Genomic DNA, 19,404 nt, shown 5'->3' on the forward strand with positions numbered 1-19,404 from the left:
ACTTTCCTTCTCGCCAAGTAATAATGCCTGGTATAAGACGTGGCATTTTCTCCGTCTGCCTAGCAGTGTCGTTTAAGTTTTTAATTATTCTGACTTCTGACTCCAACCCACATCTACCGTTGTTTTCGCAAACGAGACCATCGCTCGGTTCCTCGGCTACACACAGTCCAACTGTTCGGGGGCCGTAAAAACTCAAACCAAACAGTGCAAGACAGTAGTGTGGTTTGGTTCCAACCGACGCACACCAGCACGCTGCAACCAATAGCAAACAGCACACCGACGCGTCGCCAGACTACCAAAATTTTATAACTCCACAAGATGTGGCACTCCAGAGAGAGAGGAGGGTACGAGTGCCGACCGACCGACTTGGATCCGGCAGAACCATAATGGCGGCGACCGAAAGGACACCCAGCGATGAAATATTTTATTGATTTTCCACCGCCTCTCCACCAAGTGTCCGCATTCGTGGTGGGCCACGAAGAGGCAGATTTTGGTGCAAACATTCACACATTCCTGCCCGCCAGCTTCATACCAATGCCAGGCCAATGGCACTGGCTTCCTCGAGAGGCTCTGCGGGGCTCGTACAATTTTAATAGTCAAACTCCCAAACACCCAGAGACGCAAAACCGAGAACGTTTTTGGTTGATTATACCGCAACCGAAAATTGATTGTAAAGGATAACCAGAAACGGAGAAAGAGGCCGCCGCCACCGCAGTCCCATTCGAGGGACTGGTAACTGTACACATGTATATTGGCCCTATATCGGGAGGACCTACGAGTATGCGAATCCGGGTATCATTTTGGTCGAAATAATTTATTTGGTTCCACAAATATGCCTCAACAGTTTCATCAAACCGTGTGGCTGGCTAGGCTAGGAGGGTCGAGGGTTTTACAATGACAACAACAACAACAACTACGTAACCAAAACTGATCTTACCACATGTGGTGATCCGGTGCGGATTAGCTCTCCGGGATGGTCCGCCAGCAGACCTTCAATGGTTCGCTCCGCCAAAGTTTCCGCCGTTAGTGGTTGATGCTTTGAGGTGCCATCGGTGGTTCCGTTGGTCGTATTGACACTGTCTGTGTTTATTCCGCCACCACTGTTCCCATTGAGCTCCATCGATGTCGGATTGGTGGTGGAGGTCACTTCAGGTGTGGCCAAGTGCATTTTTTTTTGTTCCGGATTGTTTTCACTACGTGCAATTAATATTCATTTGATATCTCGGTAACACTCGGAGCAATTTTTCTCACAGTTTCTTCATTCTATTATCCTAAAGATTATTGAGGCAAATCACGGATAGCTTGGATTAATAAATTAACAAAAAATGTACTTATTGCGGATTTGGTCCCGTAATACACTCCCAACACCAACAAAAATTGCCACCTAAGTACTTTCTGCATACAGAGGAATAGTTCAACGAGTTACAAAATATTGATATTTTTCAGCACGAGTCGCACATTAATCCTACGAGGCCTGCCGAACATAAAAAGTGCTGAAAAATCGATTTTTGCAACGAGGTTCATACTACTTACTTATGTGCGGAGTTGCAAAAAGTTGATTTTTTCAGTACGAGTCGTACGTTTCTCTCCTTTAGTATATACAGACGTATCAACAATGATCGATTTCTCCTTATCGATTTTCTCTTCGAATTATTCAGAAAAATACGAACAGTGGTCTGATGATCTCTCGATGTATTTTGGTGGAGAACATCTAAGAAGGACTAGCATCTAAAACAACAAAAAGGATCCAGAATATTTTTCCAGCCAAGTTATTAAAGAAAAAACGACGACGAGAAATCGATCATGGCAAATATGCCCGTATGATGATAAACGCGAGATTTATCCAACGAGGCTTGCCAAGTTGGATAAATACGAAGAGTGCTGAAAAATCAAGTTTTGCAAAAAGTTCCAGACAACACTTTATGCAATGATTTTTTCATTATACAACTCTCTTGAGTTATATAATGTTCATAATGCAACTCAAGGAGATGAACCAGCCTCGGGCTGAAAATCTCCCTAATAAAGCTAATAATAATAATGCAACTCAAATGAGTTGCATTAAAATTATGCAACTATTTTCCATTACTTATGTATCATAATTTAATTTCTATTTTAAATAACTCATTTTGATAGCATAATGGCCAATTTTCAGAACTGATTCATTATGCAAATGCAAAGAGCTGCGAAATAAAAAAGTTGCATAATGTTCATAATGACACTCATTTGAGTTTCATTATGAACAACAAAGCCGCTGGAGCAGATCAACTACCAAGCGAGCTTCTAAAATACGGTGGAGAAGCACTGGTGAGAGCACTACACTGGGTCATTACCAAGATTTGAGAGGAGGAAGTATTACCGGAGGAATGGATGGAAGGTATCGTGTGTCCCATCTACAAAAAGAGCGACAAGTTGGATTGCGGGAACTACCGCGCGATCACACTACTGAGCGCTGCCTACAAGATACTCTCTCAAATTTTATGCCGCCGTCTATCACCGATTTCAAGAGAGTTTGTGGGGCAATATCAGGCTGGATTTATGGGTGAACGCGCTACAACGGACCAGATGTTCGCCATCCGCCAGGTGTTGCAGAAATGCCGCGAATACAACGTGCCCACACATCACTTGTTCATCGATTTCAAATCGGCGTATGATACAATCGATCGAGAACAGCTATGGCAGATTATGCACGAATACGGATTCCCGGATAAACTGATACGGTTGATCAAGGCGACGATGGATCGAGTGATGTGCGTAGTTCGTGTATAAGGGACACTCTCAAGTTCCTTCGAATCTTGCAGAGGGATACGGAAAGGTGATGGTATTTCGTGCTTGCTGTTCAACATTGCGTTAGAAGGTGTAATAAGGAGAGCGGGGATAAACACGAGTAGAACGATTTTCACGAAGTCCGTTCAGTTGCTTGGTTTCGCTGATGATATTGATATTATAGCTCGTAAATTCGAGGCGATGGCGGAAACGTACATCCGACTAAAGAGTGAAGCCAGGCGAATCGGATTAGTCATTAATGTGTCGAAGACAAAGTACATGATGGCAAAGGGCTCCAGGGAGGAATCACCGCGCCCGCCACCCCGAATAAATATCGACGGTGATAAAATCGAGGCGTTTGAAGAATTTGTGTACTTGGGCTCACTGGTGACCGCCGACAACGACACCAGCAGAGAAATTCAGAGGCGCATTGTGGCAGGAAATCGTGCTTACTTTGGACTCCGCAGAACTCTACGATCGAATAAAGTTCGCCGTAACACGAAGTCAACTATCTACAAAACGCTGATTAGACCGGTAGTCCTCTATGGGCACGAAGCATGGACCCTACGTGTAGAGGACCAACACGCCCTTGGAGTTTTCGAACGGAGGTGTTGCGTACCATTTACGGCGGAGTTTTCTTTTTTTTTTCAATTCATTTATTTGACAGGCTCATACGTGCCTAGCACTTAACGGAGCCGATTATCGCTATTATGCAAATTTATAAATTTACAAAAAAAAACTAACTTTTATTTAACTTTTTCTCGCTGCCTTCTTCGGACGCAGCATTTCCGTTGATGTCGACGCCGCCGTTGCGACGAACTTAAACCTTCGCTCATTTGCCTCTTGACTGTCCATTGCCGTCTGGAACGCGTTAGCAGTTTTTGATATTCCCGTCAGAATTTTTTTCTGCTGTTGTCTATTTTTCTTTGCATCTTCTTTTTCTTTCCGTAGCCGCTCATTTTTTTCTATTTCCTCTGCGTTCTCTGTATCTACAATAATAGTTTCCTCCATTATGGTGTCTTCTTCGATTATCTCCACATCGTCGAACGACGGCGACGTTCCGGATGCAACAACTCCTGCATATGATGCCGGTCCTACGTTCTTGTTCCTTTGCTTAGTTTTCCGCTGTGTGCATGCTTCTTTGTAATGTCCCTCCAAACCACACAAAAAGCACTTATCCTTGAGTCCTTCATGGAATATCCTCACTTTCCAGCCACTGATCTCAAGAGATACAGGAATCTCTTTTGCGATATCCACGTACAATCCCCGAACACCAGTGTGTAAGTGGTCCAGTCCTAAACCGGGTGGAAACTTCTCTCTAGAAATGCTTTCCACTTTTCCGTAGTTAGAGAACGCCATTTCTAAACTGCTGTCGGGCACCTCCGGAGCGATGTCAAAAAACACGCACGTAGGTGCTCTTTGTTCCCGCTACAGCTAAACGTACATCCACAATCTTTTCATCCGTATAATGAAATTTAATTGTCTCCGCGCGCCGCCGCAGCATAGTTTCCATTGCTTCTTCGGTTTTATACTTGATGCATAGTATCCTGCCTGGAACTCGATACACTGTTTCCAATTGCATCAGATCCGAGTGCAAACGTTTGGTGAAGTCTGCAATCTCCGTCCATGATGGCTGTGCGGCTCCTACGGGAAACTTAAATTGCACCGTGTTGCAAACTGAATCCATGGCAGGCGGTGCCGACAAACGCGTGCGAAAAAATCAACCACGCGGACAAAGCCGATCCAAACAAAAGTCTGATTTACGGCGGAGTGCAGATGGAAGACGGAACTTAGAGAAGGCGAATGAACCACGAGCTGCATCAGCTGCTGAGAGAACCAACCATCGTCCATACCGCGAAAATCGGGAGGCTATGGTGGGCGAGTCACGGCATCAGGATGTCGGATAGCAACCCGACTAAAATGGTGGATATAGGTATATCTCCAATGATTTCCAATTGGATCCACCAAATGCTCAAAAACCGACATCTCTTCTCGACATTGCATCAAGCGGCGATTAGGAAATTGGGTGTTTGTGGATGCCCCCAAGGGGGAGTCTTGCCACCACTTTTGTGGAATCTCGTAGCAGATACGCTATTGAGGCAACTCAATAATATCGGTTTTCCTACTTACGGATTTGCCGACGACTACCTAACATTGTTAGTCGGTATGTGCATCAGCACCCTTAGTGTTGCCACATTTTTTTCGGTTTTCATCTGTGATTTTGGTCAAAAAAATCTTTTTCATCTGTAGAAAATTTCAGAAAATCTTAGTAAAAATCTGTGATAGGTTCATGTCTCCAAAGTCAAATATTTTTAAACAATTTGTTAAAAAAAAACGGAAAAAATGTTCTTAGAACAACGTAGACAAAAAAAAAACATCTAGATTGCATCTGAAGATCATCAGATATCACAAGAACGTCGAAAACAATGCGCCTGAGGCTTGGCCTAGGCCATCCAACTAGAAGATTTAATTTCCATTATTTAAATTTGAGTACCTTTACCGTTTTATAATGAAGCTTTTTTTTCACGAAAGTCATTGTCATTGTTTTAAAAATCTTAAAAATCTTTTTTATTGCAAAAATCTTTGATCTGTGATCACAGATATCTGTAGGCGAAAATGGGGAAAAATTTGTGTAATTCTAGGTAAATCTGTGTATGTGGCATCACTTCGACCTGATGCAAAACGCTCTTCAAATAGTTGAGGGTTGGTGTCGCCAATGTTGCCTTTCGGTAAACCCGAGTAAAACATCTATTGTTTTTTTTTACGGAAAAGCGAAACCGTAATGGCGTTCGACCTTTGCGTCTCTTTGATTCTGATATCGATGTGACTGAGCAAGTAAAGAACGTTGGAGTCATTCTTGATTCCAAGCTTTCCTGGATACCTCATATTGAGTTCAGAATCAAGAAAGCTTGTATGGCCTTCGGGCAATGCCGGCGAACCTTTGGTACGACTTGGGGTCTAAAACCCAAGTATATCAAATGGATTTACACAACTGTGGTTCGTCCAATATTGGCCAATGGATGTCTTGTGTGGTGGCAAAAGGGTGAATTGAGAACAATCCAATCAAAATTATTCCATCTCCAAAGGATGTACCTAATGGCGATGTCTGGAGCGTTCTCTTCAACTCCCACGGCAGCGCTCGAACTTCTCTTTGACGTTGCTCCACTACACATTCATCTCAAACAAGAAGCACTTTCTTGCACTTACCGTCTATGGGTACTCGGGTGACAGGCCATTCGGCCGAAGGTCATTAGGCCGAAGGCCATTCGGCCGAAGGTCATTAGGCCGAATGGTCATTAGGCCGAATGGTCATTAGGCCGAATGGTCATTAGGCCGAATGGTCATTAGGCCGAATGGTCATCAGGCCGAATGGTCATTGGGTCTTCTTCTTGCCGTTACGTCCCCACTGAGACAAAGCCTGCTTCTCAGCTTATTAACTGAGAGCTTCCTCTACAAATGACCATTTTGCATGTGTGTATCGTGTGACAGGCACGAAGATACTTTATTGATGCTGAATCTACTGATATTTTACCCATGAATTTTTCCTTCTTTTAAATATAGGCTGTTCTTTCTAGTATCATTGCTGAAATAGTTTTTGGCGCTGAAACTGCTGATATTCAATTCATAAATTTTTCCTTCTTTAAAACATAGGCTATTCTTTCTAGTTCCATTGTTAAACTAGTTTTTGTCAAAAATTGTTGGAAAAGGTAAAAACAACGGCTAACTTTTAATTCGTCCTGATGACCATTCGGCCTAATGACCATTCGGCCTAATGACCATTCGGCCTAATGACCATTCGGCCTAATGACCTTCGGCCTAATGGCCTTCGGCCTAATGACCTTCGGCCTAATGACCCAGCATCGGGTACTCGGTTTACTAGAGGAAACTCCTGTGAACCGCTTATCAACACACACCTCGTTGTTTCCACTTTTGGTGAATTGGGACAAAGCTGTCCTTGCTCCAAGTGTTCTTACAATTGCTTATAAATTTCCATATATGACATTTTCCACGAAATTCCCTTCCCGGGACGAGTGGACATCTGGATATCTGGAAAGAAGTATTTCAGACGGCATCTTATGTTACACTGATGGCTCCCTTTTCGAAGGTCGAGCAGGTGCTGGTGTTTACTCTCGTGAGCTAAGGCTGTATCAGTCTTATTCACTTGGTAGACACTGCACCGTTTTTCAAGCCGAAATCTTTGTTCTTATGTGCGGAGTGCAATCAGCACTTCAGCAGCACGTAATGGGCATAGTAATATACTTCTGTTCAGATAGCCAGGCTGCTATTAAAGCCCTTGCTTCGGCCAACTCAAGATCGAAGATAATTATCGCTTGTTGAACTCAAATTGAGGAGCTGAATACAGCAAACGCTGTTCACCTTGTATGGGGGCCTGGCCATTCTTCCATCGCTGGAAATGAATTGGCTAATGAGTTAGCTCGCACTGGAGCATCACATGACTTCGTTGGTCCTGAGCCAGCTATTCCGGTGTCGAAGTGTTGGGTAAAGCTTCAGATTCACACCTGGGCTGCCACTCAGCACAAACAATACTGGAATAGTTTGGAGTCATGTCGTCAAACAAAATTGTATTGTACTGAGCCATCTCTAGGGGTGGCAAAGTATCTAACAAATCTGTCAAAGCAGAATTGCAGCATGCTGGTCAAAGCATTGACTGGCCACTGCCGACTCAGCTGGCGAATATTCAGCAAGCTGATTCATTTGTATGTGATAGCTGTGAATCCGATAATGGAACTTCGTATCATTTGATATGTAACTGTCCAGTTTTTGCGCCACTGCGTTTCCGAGTACTCGGTAAACACTTATTAAGTGAAACTAACTTTAGAAACCTGAATCTTCAGGACATTTTGCTGTTCTTGACCCGCTGTGGAAAAGAGCCATAGGCTTTCTTTACGCTTTATGCGTTATCACAGAGCCCTTTCCAGGGCGCTGTTTGAACCCATTGTGGTACGCTTATGCGATATTACAGTGTTATTTTCAGGACGCTATGTGAACCCATCGTGGTACGCTCATGCGTGTATGAAGACCCTATTCCTTTACCTGCCCTTTTCCCTGTCCCATCCTTTTTTCTTTCCCTTCTCCCTCAGGCAAATGATGCATAGGCTCGTGTTCATGGCGATGGCACAAATTTCCCAAATGGAGGAGAACGTTCCTCTGGAGCCGACCTACTGATACCTGATACCTGATACCTTGGTACCCGTATAGTCAGAATTGAATCGACCGTTCTAAGACTGTGCTACGTAAATTGTGTGATTGGAGCTTCGGTATCAACCCAAGCCTCTATGCATCTTCCGCCGTATGAGCACCGGTGTACGGTTTTGGGATTGGATACTTCAGCGTATAAGAAGTCGTCAAGTGGTGATGTAACATCGTGAAGAAACTGTGGGTACGAGTTTCAGGAGTATTATAAGACAGTTTTTTGCCAACTCTTACATACCTATTAATAACTATGCTTTTATAGGTTTTTCAATTACTGCTACATAAAATTTGACCTTTCACACCGAAGCACCTTTCCGATCAATCACATCTAAAACTGCATCCCATTCCTGCACGAAGTTAAAAACCTCGTGGTCTGTGTGCTTTGCGTTCGGTGCAAATGTGCGGTATTGGTTATTACAAAATTAATTTATTTAAAATGCATGCTCTAAACACTCCTACCCTACCAACGCAATTCCCTGCCAGCCAGTCCATCCAGATCCAACCCACCACACTGACTGCAGACTAGTGTGGCCACCAGTATGAGTAGGTAGGTAGTGACTGATGTTGATGAAAAATCGATGGTTTGACTTTGCACGGGGAACAAACACCGGGGATTGGCAGCGCTCAAAAATGGGATTAGATGGGAAATTATGTTGAAACAATAGATTTTCGGTTACTGCGGATGTCGGGCACGCGTTGGCTAGCCCACGTGGATGGATTAGTGGGCAATAGCCAATGTTTTTCGGGCGCTTAGCCACCACCATCGCATCGGCTGCGTGCATTGACCACCGATTGTAAAAAGCTGCATACAATAGCCAGGGGGGCGTGGGTTGTCGGTGGTGCATTTTTAGCGCTTTAGAATTTCGGTCCGCTGCAGTGGTAGTTCATTAATATAGCTAAAATTCTCAAATATTTGCGCACGGCTTGCAGGTTGCAGTATTTTTCTCTGAGCTGTGATATTAACTGCGTGGTAAGCCACAGCCGTTTCATATTTCATCAACAATCGATTTAGACGCTTTCGTTTGGCAGAAAATAACCTATTTGTATTCAATATTACAAGCTCAATACAAATGGATAATGAAAACAAATATTTCTAATGAAAAAAAAAAACAGGAAGTGCAGGGTTGGGTATTTTTATTGGACAACATTTGATTACCTATACATTCGATAAAACTAAATGTTTTACAATGGGTCATGACACCAGTTTGGTCGGAAAAGAAACGAACAGGGTATACAGGTATAATATGCTCAAGTTAATTTTTCTTCGGATGGGATTAGATGGAAGTAAACCATGTGCGATAGTGAAATTGAGTTCAATTCTACACCATCAGGCAACGGAGATGGTCAAGTAGCGATAGTGTAGTGATTTTTTCATAGATGAGGATATCGAGTTTGAATTTTTAGCAAAGTTGTGTAAATGACCCCTTAACCCTAAAAGGGATACCTGGGGTCCATTGGACTCCAGGCGCCTTTCAGAGCTCGTCTTTGATGGAACACACTCAGCGAGGTGACGAAACTGAGGTCATAAAGGTATCCATTTTAGGGTTAAAATTAGTTTTTTGTTTTTCATTGTAAACTTTTGTAGGCACTTTTTTGTGAATTTTAATATGTGCTACGCAGTTGTTGTACATGAAGAAATAATACTGCTTCCATAGAAGACACAATTCTAGATTCCATATTTTTTGAGAATTCATGTTACTAAATTTTAGAATTCATGTTGCTAAATCAGCTAATCACAACTTTAGTAGCAGATACCAGAGTTGCGCAATATAAGTCTTGTCAGGTGACTACTGATATTGCATCAACGTCACTATCACTCCAGGCCGTTCAATATCAAAACGTTAATGACAGGCAACGGCTCGATATTGGCCCGCACTCTAGATCACAATCATTGCAACTGATGTGATATTTTAGTGGTGTTCGCCAAAACTCAAACTTTGTTATGACCAACATGCAAAACTTGTAATTTTGTACCACATATTAAAATATCATCTTGGTAAATCTTCATTTGGATTTTTCAACGAATTTCAAAGATGGCTTATCAGTGATATGTATCCACACTAGGCCTGTCCAGCTTTTCAAAAATGTTCTCTGATTCTCAAGTCCACCCCCGTATTTTGATTCGCATCCTGAAAGAAGTAACTGGTCAAAATTTCAGCCAAATCCATTAAAATTAAAAGGTGCATCAAATCAATTTTGTGTTTTTCGACAATTTTCGAACTTCAATAAATCATAACAACGCTAAAACTTGTTAAAACTTAATTCTTTCGACAGAAATTGAAAGATATACTTGTTTGCTACAAGTTCTCCGAACAACGCATGCCAATAAAATTGAAGGAAACATATGTAATTATCACATTTGTAATCAGACATACCTTAAAAAGTTGGTTTTTTGATAGATTTTGTTCTAGAACACCCTAATATACGTAATATGCTAGATTTTTTAAAACGGCATTATACTCTCTAATGTTTTGTGGTTATTTGCTTCTTTGACATCAATGCTGTAGGAATTGAGCAAAAATTATTAAAAATCGTGAAAGCCAAATGTGTCCCAAAAACTAGTTTTTCGGGGGCAATCATGCTTGGGCGCGCATAAAGTGGCATCGCGTTAGCATTGATATTGATGGCCAACACGCTTGTTTGTTTACACCCACGATAAGGGGTAGCCAAGGTCAACTGCAAGGAAGCAAAGCAACTACGTTCAGCACAATTTCGCGCCACAGCGTGATTGCCCCAAAAAAGGTAGTTTTTGGGACGAAATTGGCTTTCACGAATTTTAATAATTTTTGCTCAATTCCTACAGCATTGATGTCAAAGAAGCAAATAACCACAAAACATTAGAAAATACGATGCCGTTTAAAAATATCCAACTTATTACGTATATTAGGGTGTTCCAGAACAAAATCTATCAAAAAATCAACTTTTTAAGGTTTTTTTCTGATTACAAATGTGATAATTACATATGTTTCCTTCAATTTTATTGGCATGCGTTGTTCGGCATGCGTTGTAGCAAACAAGTATATCTTTCAATTTCTGTCGAAAGAATTAAGTTTTAACAAGTTTTAGCGTAGTTATGATTTTTTGAAGTTTGAAAATAGTCGAAAAACACAAAATTGATTTGATGCACCTCTTAATTTTAATGGATTTGGCTGAAATTTTGACCAGTTACTTCTTTCAGGATGCGAATCAAAATACGGGGGTGGAGTTGAGAATCAGAGAATATTTTTGAAAAGCTGGACAGGCCTAATCCACACACACCATCATAGTCAGTCCGGTTCTGATGGAACAAGGAAAGTGACGGTGACTCAACAGAGCGCACGCTGACTTGGATCACAGTCGGCTTATCAAAATCAGCAATTTGCTTACCACTGACAATGACAGAATGCAACTCTGGCATATACAGAGCGTAAATGGGGCAAGGTTTTCCGTTTGAATCTGAAAGAGGCACATAATAAATACATATTAACCCTTCAGTACCTGTGCTGTTGTATTTTGTACAACACGTTCGAAAAAGCTCGCTTGTTGTGCAGAGCGTCGACGGTGGTAGTCGACCACGCGACTGTCGGAAGGTTAATTTTGAAGCAAGCAAATTTCCTTACCTTCAAAAATGGATTATAAAATATATTAACCCACAACTTATTATCGAAAAACAAACAGAACATTACAGGTACAATTTTGTTGGCGTAAGAAAAAACACGAATTTTGTCGTGTACCTAGAACATACAGGGGATGGCCAAAATGTTTGAGATAGGCAACTTTTTTTCTCCCATAAAATATTCAACATGCTGTAACTTTCATAGAGTGCATCAAAAAATTTCAAATTTTGACTGTTTGTCAATCTATTATGTGTGCATCATTGCTACAAATTTGGGCTCGATTGATTAATTTTTCGCGAAGTAAGAACTGTTCGCGTAAAACACTATTTTTAGACAACTCATTTTTGAGCTGTCATAATTCGGAAACCAGTAAACCAAATTGAATGAATTTTTTAACGTTTATCAACAATATATTGATACCCAATACGACGTTATAAAATGTAATATTTTCTCACGGCGAATTAAGTTATATCGGGTTGAAATTTTTACCCATATAGAGGAAAATAAGTAAAATTTACAATACCATACAAAAATTATTAAATGTGTTCTTCCTTCAAACTAAATAGGCTCTAATATATCTGATTTGAGATAATTTGTGAACAGAAGTGGAAAATCTTTGGATATCAACACTAAAATTTATTCACATTAATGTAAAAAAATTACATTTTTTCGAGAAAAGTCCAAAAAGTGTCAATCCATGATAACTTGTTTCAACGCTTAAAAAGTATCTAAGTATCTATGAACGGTTCTAACTTTGCGAAATATTAATCAATCAAGCCCAAATTTGTACCAATGATGCACACATAATAGGTTGACAAACAGTCAAAATTTGCGATTTATTGATGCGCTCTATGAAAAGTTATAGCATGCTGAACTTTTTTGTGAGAGAAAAAAAAGTTGCCTATCCCAAACATTTTGGCCATCTCCTGTGTGCAGTGACGACAGACTGGGGGGTCGCGAGAGCCAAGGTTGGGAATCGTGGACCTAGAATAATTTTGTTGAACAATTAAAAATTCTCAAAAAAAACTTGTATAAAAATCTTCAACCAAAAATATAAAATTTTATAGGTTGTACACAAAAAAATGCCAACATCTACTAAAGGGTCTTGGGCCATTTGGGCAGGTGAACCTATGTTAGGTACTTTCCACCATAGCTAAGTCAATTTGATATCAATTTACTTCAGCTTTTTATATGGCTAGACTGCCGCCACTCGCATAACAGTCCCATCTTTGCTGGGTTTAAAAGTCCTTCAAACACCTTTTTGTTTTTGATAAGATGCGTCTGAACCTTGGTCTGAACTAAAATAGTAGCAAGTGGGTACAGCTCATTGCAAGTGAGTATTACCAACACTGACCTCAGCATGGTCTTGTTGGAAGCCCACCGTTTATTCGTACAAGTATGTGCCTGATCCTTAATACAGGAAAAAAATCCTGACTTAATCCACCTATGGTGAACAGAACCCTTCTTACACATCAAAGTTATTCCTCCGTTGTTCGTTTTACTAGGATGTAGTTACTTTCATTTGGTGCTACGGAAACCCAAATCGGTTGACACATGGCTGATGAACTTATTATGATATACATTAGCGGAGCCATCTTTTTCTTTTTTCTTACTCACTCTCCCAAACATGCAAGCGAAAGAGCGAGATGAAAGAGGGGGCAAGCTGCCTCCTCTTCTATCTTACTCTTTCTCGTGTATGTTTAGGAGAGTGAGTAAGAAAAAAGAAAATGCTGGCTCCGCCAATGATGATATACTTAGTCAAAAATTTCTAAATTTGTTAAGTTGTGCTACTTCCGAAAGATATCTTGGTAATCAAATGTCCAATCAAAATAATATTCAGTAGTGTTCTACTCAACCCCCTGAAGAAAGCGTTAGTTCTTGAAGCCGCCGCCTTTGGTGGGGCGCCACGGGTTTGTTTACGAAATTTCAGTCTGCTGACCAATCTGCTACGTGCGGAAGCGAACTTTGTCGTGCGAAGATAAATTCGTGATCGAAAAACGATCATTTCCACATTTTGTTCAATGGATTTAGTGCTCTTTGTTAAATTTACAAGACGCACAAGTATGAAAATACATTTAGCCCATTTAAAACAACACTAAAGTCAATTAAATTTGAATGTCGCACCTGCTCCAACAGAAAAATTCACTGTGTTTGCAGCCTTATGCAACCGCCGATTCAAATCAGCACCACGTCCAGCACCATATTTTTGGCTTCAATCCAGTTGTATGTGGATGACAGCCGTTTCATGGGGTTGGTTCTACTAGGATGTTGTAGCTTTCATTTGGTGCCAAGTGAACCCAAATCAGATGACCAATGGCTGATAAATTCATTATAATACACTTTGTCTAACATCTCTCAAAAAGTAAAATTGTATTACTCCCAAGTACTTTTCGAAAGATATCCCGACAACCAAATGTCCAATCGAAATATATGATTATACACATTGCCATAAATCTCCAAAATTGTTAAGTAGTGCTTCTCCCAATATTACAATATTCGAAAGTTATCCCGGTAATCAAATGTCCAATCGAAATAAAATTCAAGAGCGTTCTACTTGGATGTTATAGTTTTCTTTTCCTTCCAAAAGAACCCAAATCGGTTGACAGACGGCTGAGATTTATGAAAGCTTTATTTGTAACACATATACACACACTGGATATTTGCTTAGTTCGTCGAGCTGAGTTGAAAGGTATATGAGACTTGGCCCTCTGGGCCTCGGATCGCAAGTCGGTTTTTCGAGCGATATTTACACCCTTCTTATGGGTGTGGGAAGGGTAAAAAACCTCTCAAAAACTCACGCATGTTGTTCTGAAAAAATCCATCCATAATAGGTTTGTTTGTTTGATGTTTTATTAGTGATACTTTACACCTCTTTACACCATTCCCGTGGTGCATTCGTATCACTCCGTAATAGGGGAACTTACGTTTTTTCGGCTGTTTTGTTCTTTTTGTCATGGGTTTGAACTCAGAATCCAAGGTAAGTAAAAGGAAGGTAATCCATTATGTCAGATTGCACCATCCGCCATATTGGAAAACCTAACGACAGCTGGCAAGTTTGTGTTTAATTTTTTTCACTAGTGAGATGACGAACAAAAACTTTCGGCCCTATCAACGTAGCAACCCCACAGAAACCATTCACGCTTAACTTTCTCAGCACTTAAATCGGACAAACTCCATGGCACTCATCAAGTGTTTCCTACTTATACAGATTGCAAATTAACTCGTACACCCACTTAAGCAAATATTTTGCAATGTTTTCGGCATAGCAATCTTTAGATTAAGAAATCGCCATTGTATTCATAATTCACATAAATGCGGGGACACGGGCAAATTTTACGCCTGGGGGAATATTACTCATTTTATGAGTGCCATGGAAATATGTCAACATTGCATTGGTATTCCGTGTTGAGAATGCAGCATACACAAACTGGCCGGCTGTCATCTCCATCCCCCCGCAGTGTATTGCACTCCCTGCATCCACTTACTGCTTATACGCCAACACCTTCCATAAAAACACCTTGCTCAAATTCTTCCCAATCAAGCAATTTGGCAATTTGGCCCACAAAACCCCCCATGACGAAGAGAACAAACCTGTCGATAATACGCTTCGTCACCCCACCCTATTACCAAATAGTTATTTATGTGACAAGTTGCAAAAAAGTTGAATTTTTCAACACGAGTCGTACATTTATCCAACGAGGCTTGCCGAAATATCGAGTTTTGCAACGAGCTCCATACATTTTTTTGCCATTACGTAGTAAAAACGTCAACTTTTCACTGAGCAAATACAGCACTAAAACGGCCTTCTTTTTTCATGACTTTGCTGACGTGCTACTTTTCGACACTTTTGCTGAAAAGAAGCACTTTTCGGCACTTTCGCCAACATACATTTGTCATTCATTGTCGAGTGCGTAATAAATAGTTGGATGACCTGTATGTTAAATGAGGTTGATTGACCATGATTCTCAGTCTCATGCAAAAGTTTGGACCCTAGAAAAATCCGATTCACACCTCATTATTCCTAATGTTGTCTCAAAGGAACTTCATACTCATTTTAAATGATATTGAAGATTTGTTCCTTGATTTGTTCCCATCTAAAGTGTCCATTAGACGCACAAACAAATCTGTCACTGTAGTCCGATATTTCTCCAAATTTGCCATGATTCATGTTGTGTTGGTCATTTGTTGGACTTGTTTGGCCAAATATTTGTCATCATAACAAACAATCTAATGGCACCTTAACTGTTGCCAACATGAAAATATCTTAATCTAAGTAGACCAAATCAGAGTTCGTTATAGGCGTCTTAAACTGGTTGGAGGATTAACCGAACTCATGGAGATCTTTAACTGCCGAGAATATACGGACTATCGTGGTAATGGCTGGTTGTATCTAAAAGCGGTTCAGTGAAATTTACGCTGTAGCAGCAAAGTCCAAATAAAGTCGTTCAACTCCCATACATTGGTGTGAAATTTAAGGGTTCATGAAGTACTAGACCAAAAAAATATAATACCTGCGTATAATGATACCTTGCGCTCTTCTGCAAATTGAATATCTAGTACTCCACTAATGTTGCTATGAGTAACTACTGTTTAAACAAATACAAACAAGAAAAAATTGATCTCCGGTGGGTAACGTTCTGAGTGATAGTTTTCTGCAATCAATTTAACATTTAAATATTTTATTTTAGGAAAAGGAAGTATTTATTTAACTGTTAGAAAATTGGAAGCATCCTTCATCAGCCTTCGTTGTGCAACTTTGGTAACGAGTCCTCGTCGTCGTCAATTATGAGAGCGTGCCTTGGAGCGTCCTTAATCGAAAAGTCCGTCGTCCAATTCGAACTCCCAGGCCAAAAAGTGTAACGAACCCAATGAGACCCCCGCCGACTAACCACCCCGTCGCCCGTTTACCAGCCTGACGATGTCACCGATGTCACGATGTCAAGTTTCGTAACACCTACCTTCGAGCCTCAAGCTCCACGTTAGGTGGTGAGGAGAGGTCCAAACCACTGCAACACTTTCCAGGATAGGTCGAGCAAGTGAGCAGTAGAGTGCTTTGAGGCAGTGCGGATCGGCGAAATCTCGGGAAATTTTTGAAATAAATCCCAATTGTCGGTTCGCTTTGGCAATTGCGTTCGAACGATGCAGATTAAAAATGTGTTTATGATCCAGAAGAACGCTCAGGTCCCTGAAACTTCCCGTTCTTTTCAAACATAACGGTGAAGTCATCTACAATCGGTCAGGCAGTATGGTGGAAAGACATGACCATGCATTTGGGAACACGATAGACGATTCCGACGGCACCAGTTTACAAATATATTCAGCAGCGATTGTAGCCGAATGCACAGCAGAAACAAAAGTGGGCCAAAATTACTTCCTTATAAAACACCAGATGAGTTTGTGAAGCTTGATGACGAGCAGGCTCCGTGGTCGAGCGGCTAGGGTCACCAAGCTCTTAGTCGCATCGTGCTGAGGAGCGCGGGTTCGATTCCCGCCGCAGCTGTCAGGAAAAGTTTTCGGCTGTGCCACTGGGCGTTGCATGCTAGTCCGTTGCTAGTGTCGTGCTTCCTTCAAGGAGCGAAAAAGCTCACTGGAAGCATTGAACGTGTCCGTGTCTTTTTAAGAATAAACTTTGACTTGGAGCGTTCTTCCAGTTAAATAGGAGTGAAACCTCGATGATAATCGATTCGATGTACCTAGCTTGGTCAGTTTCACCAACAAGATGGTATGATCAATCGAAACAAACGCTGCCTTAAGGACAAACGTCTTGAAATCCCTCTTCAACAGTGCATCAGAACTTCAGATGCACAAATCTCAAGACGCAAGCTTCAAACAACAGTGCATTTTATTATTCTGTTCTTGCTCACTTGTAATTAGCTTAAAATGAGAAGCTCAGGTGCCTGGTTTTGTTTACGAAGAGATTTGTGCCCTCGAAATCGTGAGTAGGTGCCAAAGTCGGCCATTGTGGCGGCCATGTTGGGATTCTAACAAGTCTGTCCTTAAGATTAGTGTAAATAACATCTACTTGAGTTCCATTTTCAAGCTGTTCAAAGCACGTCGTACAGAAGTCAAGCAAGTTAGTAGTTACAGACCGTCCCGGCATATAACCATGCTGATCGGATAAAACATAGCGCTTAGTCTGCTCCAAAACCACATTATTCACGACAATCATCTCGAATAGCTTTGATGCAGCAGACAGGTTGATGATTCCTCTGTAGTTCTTGACACCGCGTTTTACTTCCTTCTTGTGAATCAGAACCATAAACGTATTTAAGAAGATTTTCCCATATTTTCGCACCGAATAAAATTTCCATCAATCTGACGCACAAACTGTGTTCAGATGATCAAAAGACTAATCAAATCAACTAATCAAAAGATGATCAAAAAACTTAAACTGGAAGTACCCAAGCAACCAAAAGTTCGGATAAAACAGCATGTTTGGACTTGATCAGCTATTCGAAGGAAGATGAATAGCGTTCTATACAGCTCTCTTTTCAAGTAGTTAACCGAACTTAAGTTCACAAAAAGTACACTTGTGCCGCTGAAAAGAACGCTATTCAGCTTAAAAATAAGCTTTGATAAAATAATAAACAGGCGCTTAGTTCTCAAAAGTAATTTTTATTGAGAGGCATTAGAATATGTGGAATCCAAATTGATATCTTGAAATACATTTTTGATGTTTTTACTCACTGAGACTTAAACTCGGGTTCTCCTCGTTGAAAGCCGGCGCCTAACCCCTACTTCATGTTTGAGTTGTTAAGCACTGAGGGATTTTACTCAATGTGCTGATATCATTTATTAGTGCTCAATCAGGCTCGCGTGTGAACTTTCTCAGAAATTGAAATACTCTGCGAGACAAACTTTTTGAAGCCGAAAGTTCGGAAGAAGTTTACGCATTTTAGGCAACTGCAAAGTAATACATTCATGAATAAATTAGTGCCCAGTGTCGGTAAGTTGGAAAAGATTATAACAGGCGTTATAATATTAGCCCTCTAATACCCAATTTTTTTATTTTGATCTAAATATCATTCTTCGTCATCTAAAATCGATTTATACATGTTTTGGAAGATGATTTTTTTAATTATTGATTTCGTGAATTTTAGTTTTTGATTTTTCTAATTTTTATTTTCGAACATCCCCACAGTTTTATATTTTTCCTGGAAGCCTATTTGGGGTACAGAATTTTTCAGATGAAAACATTTTGAGATTTTATGATTATTGTTGAAATATTTTTATTTTTTTTTCATGGAAAATTTTATTTTCCGTGTAATTTTAAGGAAAATAATTTTAGAGTGCATTCGATTCCCTTAAACTATAAAACTAGGATAGAATGATTTGGGAAAAATTTAAAATATGTTAATTGTAGCGATTCAATACAAAATAAACAATGACTTCTAGAAGGTGACTAAAACATCAATTTTCAATTATTTTTAAAAAAATGTAAATGAGCTTTTAAATACATCAACAATTATTTTGCGATATACAAAACAGTCCTAAATATCAGCCAAAAATATAAAAAATTCGATTTTTCACGAAACAAAAATTACAAAAATGCTCAAACTATACCCCGTCTAAAGGCGGGGTTGGGTATTAGAGGGTTAGATTAACTTTCACGATCGCGTCGATCATCGATGCGCAAAACTGGAAGACTTTTACCGTAGCCGAAAAGAAAAACTCCGGCGGAACACTGGGCGAAACAGTTACTCGCTGCGAGGGCAGCCTTTGAGCCACACAATATGAATTCTTTGCGTGGATTTCAAGTAAGTACGATGAAGTATAAAAGTGAAACAAAGTGTACTTGTGAAATTAAAACAAGCTGTGGGTGCTGAGCTCG

General features: G+C 40.5%; 1 protein-coding gene across 1 annotated transcript in view; it reads right to left on the minus strand.

The window, feature by feature from the left end:
• LOC109425263 (segmentation protein Runt) overlaps positions 1–1,290 on the minus strand; it is a 180,863-nt gene extending 179,573 nt beyond the window's left edge. Inside the window, exon 1 of the mRNA XM_029861751.2 lies at positions 938–1,290. Coding sequence (XP_029717611.2) covers positions 938–1,168 — 231 coding nt within the window. The 5' untranslated portion in view covers positions 1,169–1,290. The remainder of the gene's footprint in view (positions 1–937) is intronic.
• Positions 1,291–19,404: the final 18,114 nt, after the last annotated feature.

The sequence above is a fragment of the Aedes albopictus genome, chromosome 1, assembly GCF_035046485.1.
Source record: "Aedes albopictus strain Foshan chromosome 1, AalbF5, whole genome shotgun sequence".
NCBI classification, from domain to species: Eukaryota; Metazoa; Arthropoda; class Insecta; order Diptera; family Culicidae; genus Aedes; species Aedes albopictus.